We start from the raw sequence: 13,908 nt of genomic DNA on the forward strand, positions 1-13,908 counted from the left end.
CAGAATTAATACCCATTCTTCTCAAGCTGTTCCAAAAAATAGAAATGGAATGAAAACTTCCGGACTCATTCTATGAAGCCAGCATCACTTTGATTCCCAAACCAGACAGAGATCCAGCAAAATAAGAAAACTACAGGCCAATATCCCTAATGAATATGGATGCAAAAATCCTCAACAAGATACTAGCAAGTCGAATTCAACAGTATATAAAAAGAATTATTCACCATAATCAAGTGGTACTCATTCCTGGGTTGCAGGGCGGGTTCAATATTCGCAAATCAATCAATGTGATGCATCACATTAACAAAAAAAAAAAAAAGATAAGAACCATATGATTCTGTCAATAGATGCAGAAAAAGCATTTGACAAAATACAGCATCCTTCTTAATAAAAACCCTCGAGAAAGTCAGCATAGAAGCCATTTGTGAGAAGCCCTCAGCTAACAGCATCCTCAATGGGGAAAAACTGAGAGCTTTCCCCCTGAGATCAGGAACACGACAGGGATGTCCACTCTCACCAATGTTGTTTAACATAGTGCTGGAAGTCCTAGCATCAGCCATCAGACAACAAAAGGAAATAAAAGGCATCAGAATTGGCAAAGAAGAAATCAAACGTTCACTTTTTGCAGACAACATGATACTCCACATGGAAAACCTGACAGACTCCACCAAAAGTCTGCTAGAACTGATCCATGAATTCAGCAAAGCTGCAGGGTACAAAATCAACGTACAGAAATTGGTTGTCTTTTTATACACCAATAACGAAGCAAAAGAAAGAGAAATCAAGAAACCGATCCCATTCACAATTGCACCCAAAACCATAAAATACCTAGGAAGAAACCTAACCAAAGGTGTAAAAGATGTGTATGTTGAAAACTATAGGAAACTTATGAAGGAAATTGAAGAAGACATAAAGAACTGGAAAAACATTCCATGCTCATGGATTGGAAAAGTAAATATTGTTAAAATGCCAATATTCCCCAAAGCAATCTAGACATTCAATGCAATCTCAATCAAAATTGCACCAGCATTCTTCTTAAAGCTAGAACAAACAATCCTGAAATTTGTATGGAACCACAAAAGATCCTAAATAGTCAAAGTAATATTGAAGAAAAAAACCAAAACGGAAGGCATCACAATCCCAGACTTTAGCCTCTACTACAAAGCTGTAATCATCAAGACAGTACGGTACTGGCACAAAAGCAGACACATACACCAATGGAATAGAGAACCCAGAATTGGACCCACAAATGTATGGCCAATTAATCTTTAACAAAGCAGGAAATAGTATCCAATGGAAAAAAGACAGCCTCTTTAACAAATGGTGCTGGGAGAACTAGACAGCAACATGCAGAAGAATGAAACTAGACCACTTACATCATACACAAAAATAAAATGGATGAAGGATCTGAATGAATATAAGATGAAACCATCAAAACCCTAGAGGAGAAAGCAGGAAGGAACCTCCTTGACCTCCACTGCAGCAATTTCTTACTTCACACATCTCCAAAGGCAAAGGAATCAAAACAAGAATGAACTATTGGGACCTCATCAAGATAAAAAGCTTCTGCACTGCAAAGGAAACAATCGACAAAACTAATAGGCAACCAATGGAATGGGAAAAGATAGTTTGCAAATGACATATCAGATAAAGGGCTAGTATCTAAAATCTAAAAGGAACTCACCAAACTCCACACCCAAAAAACAAATAATCCAGTGAAGAAATGGGCAGAAGACATGAACAGACACTTCTTCAAAGAGGACATCCAGATAGATGGCCAACAGACACATGAAACGATGCTCAATGTCACTCATCATGAGGGAAATACAAATTAAAACCACACTGAGATACCACCTCATGCCAGTCAGAGTGGCTAAAATGAACTAATCAGGAGAATATAGATGCTGGCAAGGATGTGGAGAAATGGGCACCCTCTTATTGGGAATGCAAACTGGTGCAGCTACTCTGGAAAACAGTGTGGAGGCTCCTCAAAAAATTAACACTAGAACTCCCCTATGACCCAGCAAGAGCACTGCTAGGAATTTACCCAAGGGATACAGGAGTGCTGATTCATAGGGTACATGTACCTCAATGTTCATAGCAGCACTCTCAACAATAGCCAAATCATGGAAGGAGCCTAAATGTCCATCAACTGAAGAATGGATCAAGAAGATGTGGTTCATCTATACAATGGAATACTACATGGCAATGAGGAAGAATGAAATCTGGCCATTTGTAACATTGTGGATGGAACTTGAGGGTATTATGGTAAGTGAAATAAGTCAGGCAGAGAAAGACAGATACCATATAGTTTCACTCATATATGGATCAGGAGAAACTTAACAGAAGACTGTGGGGGAGGGGAAGGAGAAAAATAGTTACAGAGATGGAGGAAGGCAAACCATAAGAGACTCTTAAATATTGAGAACAAACTGAGGGTTGATGGGGCTGGGGGAGAGGGGAAGGGAGGTGATGGGCATTGAGGAGGGCACTTCTTGGAATGAACACTGGGTGTTATATGGAAACCAACTTGACAATAAACTATATTAAAAAAAAGAAAAGAAAAGAAAAGAAAAGGCACTGAGTCTGGGGCTACAGATACAACAATGAACAAATAAATGTTATGTTCTCTGACTTTATCCGGTTACAGTCTGATGGTAGAACAAAGTCTAGGCAAAAGGATAGGATCTAAGGTCACTCACTAATAAATTAAGAGGAAAGTTGACAGCCTCCATTTTCTCAGTCAAACACAGATTAGGTCTGAAAACAGTGTTGAGATGGGGTTGGAGGCTTGAGGTGAAACTGTAGAAGTGTGGAACAGTCACTTCAGAGGACAGAAAAAGGAGGCAACTACAAATAGGTTTCTCAAACTTGTATTCTACTCATGACTTGTTAATATCTATTCCTCAGAAGAAAATGTTTCATGTTCAAATAAACTGGGAAATGAGGATTAAAAAAAGTTACAGAGAATTCCTTACTGCAGGACCAAAGCCTTTAATATGTTTATACATTATTAATCTCCCAAAAAGGGATCCAAGTAGATAGACTCCTCATAGCACAGAACATTTTTTTCATGCCACTTACTAAATTTCAGAATGCCAATTTGAGAAACATGAAATTAGAGAAAAGGAACAATGTTGCCAAGCAGCATTACAAACCCAGGGAAATGTATAAATTGGCCTTAAAGATAATCAGCAGGGACATGTTATTATTCTAGAGTGGACCCAACTGGAAAAAAAAGATACAGCTAGCTGGACTGATTAGGGGCTGTCAAAAGAGACAAGAAGATGAAAATATTTCAGGCAGCTGGATCAGATAAAATAAAAATAAAAATTTGCAACATAATCTCTTCAAATGCAATCTATACAATTTCAGTATACAAATTAGATGAAAGAAGGGCTTTTATTATTGAAGGTAGGATTTGTAAGGGGAGAAAGCAATGAATAAATAGATGAATCACAGAAGTCCTATTTAGATCTTATAAAAAAACCCTTCTACATTCAAAACTGGAAATTGTTCTCCATAAAACAGTGTCAAAGTTTATGACATTATTGGCATATTACTATAGTTTTGTTCCATAGAAGACTACTGTGGGGCTGGCTTTCCAATATTATTTCTATGGGGGAAAAAGTGGCTTCAAGTTCTAAAACACTTGACTTACAAATTCTGAAGAATATAAAAGTGTCACTAAGTTTCAGAAGAAGAAAAAGTCCCTTGTTTGTAAAGCTATAGTTGCTTTCTTAGAAACTTTAATTCAAGCTGAGGGGGCCAATCACTCATGAAGCTTTCTCAAAACACCCCTTCTTCCCTGACATGCCATGCTTCCCCGCCCCCCCTCATCTTCTAAGATTTGGTTATGTCCCCAGCCTCATTACTCATTATAATGGGGAGGGCAGGTAGGAAAAAGAAAAACAAAAAACAAAAAAGGCTCTCCTATGTGACAATGATGTACTCTTTTGAAGTCCTGTAGAAACTGCCACTTTCTACTAGCCTCTAACACAAAGGTCATTTGAGGGCAAAAAATCCAGCTGATGGTGAGCAAAGATAACTCAGGATAACATATGGTCCCAATAAGCACAAGCTTAGCAAAAAGTAAACACTCAGGCAGACAAGAGTCTGATTTGGGCCTAGGGAGTTTTGAAAAACAGTTTCTTGGAGCAAAGGTCTATTTAGAACAGAAACAAAATGTGTTATAATTAAAATTCCAATAACAATGGAAAGTTTTATTAAAAATATAAAAGCCTATCTTTTTCCTATTTAATAGTTAAGGTCAAATTTACAATGTAGTGACTCCCAAAGTTAAATTTTTAAAATAATTCTTTTTTTCATTAAGAAACTCCCAGCTTTAGAAAATAAAAAGCACAATGATCTATACTCCCACTGTCTTGCCAGAACCTATGTTGACATTTTGACATATTTCTTTCTAGTCTTTCCAAAAGCCTTCTGATAGTTCTGACAATGTGGGATTACAGAGGGCAGCCCAAAGTCTTCTGGTAATAACTCCCTTCCCCCTCCCAATGGAGCATTCCTCTGTAATAGTACATTTCCTCCCTTGAGAGGGCTGCCACCTTCCGTGAACAGGCTCAGGGGACCTATGCTCCACCACATTTTCCATACCCTCTTCTTAACCTTAGCCATTATTATATTGGTGCACATTTTTCCTTTGAAACTTATTTGAATCTGTAACACTGCCTATTTTTCAAGAAATAAATGTCTACAAATAGGCATCAATTCATATGCCTTCATTAAGAATGGGGAGAACGGATTCAAATGTAATTAATGTAGCAATTAAAGGTCTTTGTCTTTTTTAGAGCTATTAAAATGGGTTAATTGGGTCATTTAACAATTAGAGTGCAAAAAACTCTCCAAAGCCTTATGTTTTTATATAAGACAATTAATTCTAGAAACATTTCGTTTTCCTAATTTGTTTTTAATCTAATTTCTTATTCTTCAAGAAAAATAGTTTAAAACTCTGCTTCTTTGCATGAAATGGAACTGAACAGATAAAAGTAAATTAGTTCAAAATAAAATTTGATATTCACATTATGAAAATAAAAAGCTCAGGTGTTATCCTCATTAAAGACACATAAGGTACTCTGGTTTCTCTTCAGATCTCATAAATCTTTCGCCTTTTTAAAGACACATATGGATGAGTGTCATATTTTGCGCTCTTATTCCAAGAGTCTGTAATTGTAAAATTAATAAAACAAAAAAACAAATAGATTGCTAAAAGCCATGTATATTGGCTTTAAGGAGGTACAACCTAGAAATATGCAAGCAGAATTACCTAATAATTAGAAACATCAAGGTTTGGCTAATAGTTTGTGTACTAAGAAAGTTAGTGTGCTAAAGAAAGGCAATAAGCAGGAAGCACATGCTCCAGCCACAAGGGAAAAAATGCAACTTCTAAGACCAACCAGCACTTAAAACAACAAATACACACCCTAATCTAAAACTAAAATATTCACAGAATTATAGGATTTTTGAAGTTAAAAGGAATTTTGCCACAGAAACCTCCTAAAAGCTATCAATTTAGTTAATGAAAAGCCATTCTTGTTTTCTTTTCTAAAGAAAATATTCCTAATTAATGTCTTTCTAAAGAATTACTAAAACGGGACACATATCTATCTATCTATCTATCTCACACTTGAGGAGAAAAATACTAAATCTGAGCAGATACTAGAAAAAGATCATTCTAAATAAAAAAGACAGGTTAGCAAAAAACTGATCCTGGGGCGCCTGGGGGGCTCAGTTGTTTGAGCAACCTACTCTTGATTTAGGCTCGGGTCATGATCTCATGGTTGGGTTGGTGACACAGAGCCCCGCCTTGGGCTCAGTGCTGACAGCTTGAAGCCTGCTTCGGATTCTCTCTCTGCCCCTCCCCTCCTCACACTTGCTTGCTGCATGTGCACTGTCTCCCTCTCTCTCTCAAAATAAATAAACATTTAACAATAAATAGATGAAAAATGTAACAGCTGGGGCGCCTGGGTGGCTCAGTCGGTTGGGTGGCCGACTTGGGCTCAGGTCATGATCTCACGGTTCGTGAGTTTGAGCCCCGCGTCGGGCTCTATGCTAACAGCTAGCTCAGAGCCTGAAGCCTGTTTCAGATTCTGTATCTCCCTCTCTCTCTGACCCTCCCCTGTTCATGCTGTCTCTCTGTCTCTGTCTCTGTCTCTCTCTCTCAGAAATAAATAAAACATTAAAAAAAATTTTAAGAAAAATGTAAAAGCTGATTTTACTTTTTTTTAAACATTTTTTTCCTTTAAATTTAAGAGAGAGTGTACATGTGTGTGATCTGGGGAGAGGGGCAGAGGGAGAAAGAGAATCTCAAGCTGGCTCTAAGCTCTGGGCAGAGCCTGATGTATGGCTCGTTCTTACAACCCTAGGATCTTGACCTCAGTCGAAACTAAGTTGGACACTCAATCGGCTGAGCCACCCAGGTGCCTCTGATCTTACTTTTAATCACATTTTTATTTTCTTTTATTTTCTTTTTTTTTTTTAACAAATAGTTTATTGTCAAATTGGTTTCCATATCACATTTTTATTTTCAAAACAGCCTGGAAATTGACATTTTAAAACATTTAAATGACAACTACATCTTCAACTTATAAGTACATTCTTGCAAACATTATACTATTCCTTTTAAAGATATATATATGTTTGTGTTTATATACAAAATATATTATCACTTAAGGAAGAGCCAAATAGTAAAGTGATTACCCATATACACACTACCTGCATTCAGCATTGCGAACATTCTGTCATACCGCTTTATTTATCTCTCTAGAAAGATGATATTTTTTTCTGAATTATTGGCAAGTTACAGATATCCGTCTCCATTGCCTGCCAAACAGCCAATTATATTCATTTGATTCTATTACCAATATGACTGCCACACAGACCTTTCATAATGTCACTCTTCTAATAAAGGGCCCATAATGGCCTCTTAGGATTCCAATTCTAAACCTTCCAAATCTTCCTTTAATGTTACCTTCCCTGACCTTCTGTTCTTTTTCAACAAGGAAAGCCTACAATTACCTTAGCCTTCTGACTGAAATGCTTAGTGCCCTTTCCCTGCTGACCTAAATACCAAATACGTTCAACTTTTAAATTCTACCTCAACTCTTAATACCAATAACTCCAAGCTCTGTTGGATTTTTTGGCTCTGATATTCTGGTCAGAACTGGCAACTTTAACATTTCAATCTTCTCTAACCATATCATATGTGTACTTATGGTTTCCTCAGTTTGATGTTAAACTTCTTGTATCCACTTAGCATAATGCTCAGCTCAAAAAATATGTTATTTATTGGTTAATAAGTAATAAAATAAGTAATAATTTCCTAGTTATACAATGCTTTTTATCAGAAAAAAAAGCACAAAAAGTTTTATTCCTCCCACCATAGCACTTCAGCACCACATTTCATATGGTGACTAACCCCTAATTTAGCAACATCATAAGAGGTTTTGGCCTAGAACAAAAGAGAAATTGGACCCAATCATATACACAGGCACGGATGTATGCAGCCAGTTGGTGATGGGCCTTGCAGCCACAGCTCAAGAAGAGTTGGAGCAGGGGAAGCTGAAATTCTATGGTAGTCCAGAAACGATGAGTAAAAACAGGAAGCTGGTTGGTGAAGAGTGAGTGGGAAATGCAGGAGGTGCACAGAGAAGCTATGCAAGGTAGAGAGAGACTGTCCCTAACAGTAGTCTTAGCTCCTGGCAGCTTTCCATTTCCCACAGCAGTCCAAGGTCTGCTCTGCTGAATTTCCTACCTTTGGATTTCCATGTGCCTCCCTGTGAGATGCTACACAGCTAGCCCCCAATCCTGAGCTACCTCGGTTTCTGTTCCCTTAGGGGGTCAAGAAAACCTTAACCTTGACATTCATCATTATGAAACAACTAAAGCAAATGACTCTCCTAAGGGCCTCCTCACAGACACTGATAGCTCGTATTCTTGGATAACGCCTTTGCCCTACGCTGCAGGCCTCCCATCTGTAAAACAAGGAATCTAAAAGTACAAAGTCTGGCTCCCAGTGGTATATTCCATGATGAGAAAGTTTCTCTTAATACTGTATTTTTCTTCTTGTTTACATGTTATCAATGTGCTTTACAGCACTGATCACATGTGCTATATACTTGACTAAATCACATTTTTCCTCAGAAATATTCTCCAGAGTTAGAATATAAATAGATACATACTAATATAACTACATAATGTTAGCAATGTAGATATGCATATATTGGTGATATTTAATGTCTGAATTTCCTACTAAACAATAAACTCCATGAAAGCAGAGACCATGTGTGGTTTTGCTTCCCACTTTTTATCTGGTGCCTATCACAGTGTCTGGCACTATTAACCGCTTAACAAATATTTGCTTAACGGATTACTGACGGGTATGAAATTTAGCTGAACAAGCAATGGACCTAGGGCAGTTATTCCCAATATCCATCTTAAACCTACACAAAAACAGAACTTTTGATGCTCTTGGCTCACCTGCCAGCTCTCCTCTAATCCGCTCCTCCCCATCTTCCCGACTTTGGTAAATGGCATCATGTTTTACAAAATTGCTCCAGGTAAAAATCTACAAGTAATCTTTAATTTCTCCTTCCCTCACTTCCCACATCCAATCCATCAGCAATTTATCTTGAACCTCTCCTCTTCTATCTCCACTATTATCACCCCTTCACTCTAAGTCACCATTATCTCCTGAGAGGTCTTCTAGTTGACCTGCTTTCACTCCAACCCCACTATAATCACGGGGGTTTTTGTGTTTCATTCAGCAGCCAAAGTGATCTAAAATATAAATCAAAGCTTATATCTCTTACATAATGCTCCACTAGTTTCTTTCTGCACAATAAAATCCATAATCCGTATGCGGCTTTTTTGCAAGGCTCGGCACCGTTAGCTCTAGCCTGTCCCTGCCCACTATGCTGCAACCACACAGGCTCCTTCTTGCCTTGGTGCCTATGCACTTTCTGGTCTCTATCTCTGTCTTTCTTAAGAGCTTTAGTCTTCAGACTTTGCTTCTCAACTTTACCTTTTCAAAGAGGTCTTTCTTCTGTCACTATGTAAACAACTCCCCCTCTACTCACACAATTCTGTTATCAGCTGGTTTCCTCATAGCATACTTATCACTATCAAAAGTCATTTTATTTATCCGTCTGTCTATCTCTCCTCTGGTAGAATGCAAACTCCTTGAGAGCAGCAACCTTATATCCAGAACAGCATCTGACATATAGCAAACACTCAGTATTTTTCAAATGAACAAATTTCTGCAGTATGCTTTGTTTTTTAAAAAAAACTGCATTTAAAATATATAAAAACCACCTCCTTGACACTGTTCCACTTTTTGTCTAGAAGAGGCGCACTTTTGGTGAAAAGTGTGGTTCTTGAGACTGCTTCAATCTATGGCTATGAGACAGGAACTTTTTCAGCATACCAGAATAAACTGTCATATCTGGTCTATCACCAATCCTGGTTCTTTCCACAAGGTGGGCCAAGATATGTCTTTGTGAAGAGAATCTGCTTTTTATGACTTTCCACCAGATAGTGTTTGCTTTTTCCTAATTTAAAATTCATCACATTCTTTTTCAGGACTCTAAGCTATTACATAATTCCTTAAATGTCAGCTTATTGAAATTTAGCCCTTAATGTTACATCTTTCCCTCTTTTATACCATTACAAAACATCTTAAATAGAAACAGAGCTACTATTAGGTGCCGTGACACACAGATCCTGAGACCTGAGCATAGGGTCCCATCCCATCCTTCTGAAGAGAACATTAGAAATGGGCAGGGGGAGGAGCGCCTGGTTGGCTCAGTTGGTTAAGCGTCTGACTTCTGCTCAGGTCATGATCTCATGGTTTTGGGTTCGAGCCCCGCATCGGGCTCTATGCTGACAACTAGCTCAGAGCCTGGAGCCTGTTTCAGATGCTATACCTCCCTCTCTCTCTCTGGCCCTCCCCTGCTCATGCTCTCGCGCTCTCTCTCTCTCTGTCTCAGAAATAAATACAACATTAAAAAAATTAAAAAAAGAAAAAAAGAAAAAAGAAATGGGCAGGGGGAGGAGAGTGGCGTGCAGGGCTGGGACTGGAAAGCACAGTGGGATAGGAAGAGTGGCACTACTCCCATGTAGCATGGCCACACTTCACAAGAGATAATAACACTGAATAAGTAATATCATTCCTTCACCTCCACCCCCAGGTACAGCAATAAAAATCTCTATGAACAGATTAGACTTGTAAAGCCTTATACCAGAGAATACATGGACGGGTACCCAGCCTTGGAGAGGAAAAAGAAGACTGATCAGTAATAAAAGCCAGGCATTCACTGAAATATAATTTAATAGTTTGTTCTCAGTTTTTATTTAGGATTGAAGAACATTTTCCACACTTTCTTCAAACCCACAGTGGAAGCTTTTGTCCATTGTATTATTTAATGTCCTCTATGTAAGGACCAGGCAATATATCCTTCCTAGAATTTAGCACAAGGGACAAATCTCACTTTTAGCTCAAAGTTGAAATTTTTCTTTTTATCAAACAATGCAAACTCTATGCTGTCATGGACTTTTAGAGCTGAAAGGGTCTTTAGAAATTATCTAGCTCAGCATTTTCTAAAGCGTCCTTTAGGTCTCATGAACAAAAAAAGAGCTCTATAAGCAAACAAGTCTCTTCTTCTATAATTATTGAGATATAAATCATGTTAAATTAACTAAACAAGGCCACTAGACTGAGGTGGTTTAATGCCTCAGTAGCCTATGTATGCAAATTAAAACCTAAGCTTATAATACCTCGAGATTAAGAAATCAAAACCTAAGGACACCCAATTATAAACAGCCACCTAGGCTTTCCCCGATAAGGCAGCTGCTTAAGCTGTAGCCAATCAAATAACTTCCTTGCTTTGCTTCCACATCTCCTCTATGAAAATCCTTCCCTCAGCTCTTGTCACTTCCCTTTTGGTGCTACTGGATTCAAATCAATTTTCGCTCAAATAAACTCTTAAATTTTTTAACATGCCTCAGTTTCTACATTAACAATCATGACCACTAAACTCACCTTTTGATTTTTATTTATTTTTAAAGATATTATTATTTTTTAAAAGATATTATTTTTAAGTAATCTCTACACTCAACATGGGGCTTGAACTTACAACCAGAGATCAAGAGTCACATGCGGTACCAGCTAAGCCAGCCAGGCTCCCCTAAACTCACCCTTTTAAAGTGTACAATTTAAGGCGCCTGAGTGGCTCAGTCGGCTAAGTCTCTTGGTTTCCACTCAGGACATGATCTCACGTTTCGTGGGCTCGAGCCCCATGTCAGATTCCACAGTTGGCAGTCCGGAGCCTGCTTCAGATTCTCTCTCTCCCTCTCTCTCTGCCCCTCTCAGCTTACGCTATCTCTGTCTCTCTCAAAATAAATAAATAAACTTAAAAACAAAGTGTACAGTTCAGTTGTTTTTAGTATATTCATGGAGTTGTGCAACCATCACTACTACTTAATTTCAAGAACATTCTCATTACTGTTAAAAGAAACTCCATACCAATAGCAGTCTTTTTCCCATTCCCTCAGCAAACAAGTTTCTTTATTATAGAATCCTTGGACCCTTTATTGTGAATCTAACATGTTTTGTGCATTTATAAGAGAAGGGTACTATGTGCAGTGTTTCCCAAACATATTTAATAGGTAACATTTCAGTGCTTATTATATGCTATTCTAAATTCTATGCATGTATTACTTCAATTAATTCTCACAATAAAACCCTAAAGGGACTGTACATAATAACTGTGGCTATTAACACACAAAAAGATTAAAGCTAAGTAACTTGTTCAGATATTCTTAATTACTCCAGTCTAATATTTCCCACAGAACCAACTGATTGTGGGATGAGAATGGACAACTAATTTTCTATGGGCCATAACTTTGAAGTGCTTTAGATTGACTTTATGAGAAAAAATGGGGCCCAGAAAGGTAAGCTGACTTAGCCAAGAATACACAGCATATTCCTATTCTCTCTCTCGTTTGAGTTCTAATTGACAGCTAAATTTGGAACCTCATTACAATTAACTATCTAATCCCAGGCTCCTGACACAATTCCCTCCCACCTAGAAAAAGCAAAAAAAAAAAAACAAAAACAAAAACCTTTTAACTGTAAACTGCCTTAAAACCTTGTGGCGATTGATTTTGCTCTTTCCACATGTCTCTCCCTGTAGGGAATGCATGTCCCCACCACTCTGCACCTATAAATCCCAGCCATCTTTTAATGTCTGAGCAGCTGAAGGATCTCTCGATTTTCCTCCCACCCTAGACGGATGTCATCTCTCTCCCTCTGTGCACCCACAGTCTTCCATCTCTTCTGGACACTCTGGCCTTGAACTCCAGTGGCTTGTGTCCTGCTGTACCCCACCTCCTAGCCAGAGAGCTCGAAGAGGGCAGGAGTTGGCATCAACTCCGAAAGCCCGGCACGTGGGAGATACTCTACAAGCGCTGAACAATTTCTCATCCATTCTTGGTTTAATTCCTCAAGAGCAAGAATAACAAGTCTCCTTAAGCCTGCTGGCCGCCCGAAAGCAGAGTTTACTGATTTTTAATCTATCTCCCGCCAGATCCCAGCGCTGCCTTGGACACACAGCGCACCCACCGCGGGTGGCAGCAGAACTGGACTTAGCAGAATTGGATTTAGCAGGCCGATTCTCTTCAGAGACCTGAACCTGGCAGGCTGTGGGGCCCATCAGTGCTCGCCGCCCGAGGTCTGCCTTACTGAACCGAGGGTCAAGTTACAACCGGCCAGAGCGGCAGTAAGGCTCCTGCACCTCGGAAATCCCATCCAACCCTCGCCACCCTCCTGGGCGAAGGGATTTCACCCTTTTCTGACAGAGACCTGAGCCCAGTGTGGGTTTGAGGGCCGAGACGGCGGCCCCTGTCCGGTGGGTGACAGAGCAAGGCCTCGAACCCGGGTCACCGTTCCCAGGGCAGCAGATGTCCAGGGCGGACAGAGCGAGAGTGGAGAGGGCTCCTCGCTCGTCCCGTCTGGGCGACCCCTTCCTCCTGCTGGAACCTCCGGACCCTGGGTCACCGCACTTGGTCCAGGTCTGGGGGTCGCGCGCACCCCCGCCCCCTGCTCCGCGCCATCTTGGAGCGCTGAGGCTGCCGCCCTGGACCGCCCCGAACCGTTGCTCCAGCAGTTACTCACCCACACTGCCCGGGGGCAGGCCCCCTGCCACCTCCGCGACCCCCGCCACGGACAGGAGAAGCAGCAGCGCGCCTCGGGGGGAAGTCGGGACAACCGCCATGTCCGGGCCAGGGGGTCCGGAGCCGCGGGATGCTCGGACCCAGTCTGGCCGCCGCCGCTGCTCGCGGAGGCCCCGCCCCGGCGCCCTGCACCTTTAGTGATTGGCTGCGGCGCTCTCAGGCCCCGCCCCTCGGCCTCTGGGAGTTTCCAAAACCTGCTGGGGGCGGGAACATTCCGGAGACCCCGGGTCTTTGTTACAGCCCAGCTGTGTGACGGCTTCTGCTGCGGAGTCCCGCAGCCAGCGTTCCGCCCGTTCAGGGTCAGAAGTAGTCAGAGCTGGAAGGACCCTTACAACTCCTCTACCACCTCCGAACTTTGCAGCTGGGGTCGCTGAGGCTCAGAGAGGAGACCGACCTTCCCAAGATCACACTTGCAAGTCCAAGGCTGAACCAAAGGGACCTCTCCCTTTCACTTCTCTTTACCCTCAATGGGCTTCTTAATATCCTTTCTGCCGAGACGCTGCCTCACACCCAAAGAAGACAACTGGGTCAACTTGACCTCCCTTAAAATCTGAGGGGCACTGCCCAAGACATGGTCCCTTGGCAAGGGACTAAGGGACAGATTCGCTACCAAAGCTCAAGTAGCACATGTAGCCTCTATATGTCTTTGATGTACAG

The 13,908-nt window shown here is 40.6% G+C and overlaps 1 protein-coding gene and 1 non-coding gene across 2 annotated transcripts in view; one reads left to right on the forward strand and one right to left on the reverse strand.

The window, feature by feature from the left end:
- RECK (reversion inducing cysteine rich protein with kazal motifs) overlaps positions 1–13,325 on the reverse strand; it is an 82,951-nt gene extending 69,626 nt beyond the window's left edge. Inside the window, exon 1 of the mRNA XM_077756194.1 lies at positions 13,193–13,325. Coding sequence (XP_077612320.1) covers positions 13,193–13,292 — 100 coding nt within the window. The 5' untranslated portion in view covers positions 13,293–13,325. The remainder of the gene's footprint in view (positions 1–13,192) is intronic.
- On the forward strand, positions 9,812–9,895 carry TRNAR-UCU (transfer RNA arginine (anticodon UCU)). Its single transcript has one exon. It is a non-coding gene; the product is annotated as a tRNA-Arg (tRNA).
- Positions 13,326–13,908: the final 583 nt, after the last annotated feature.

Source organism: Crocuta crocuta, unplaced genomic scaffold, assembly GCF_008692635.1.
Source record: "Crocuta crocuta isolate KB4526 unplaced genomic scaffold, BGI_CrCroc_1.0 scaffold431, whole genome shotgun sequence".
Lineage (NCBI taxonomy): Eukaryota > Metazoa > Chordata > Mammalia > Carnivora > Hyaenidae > Crocuta > Crocuta crocuta.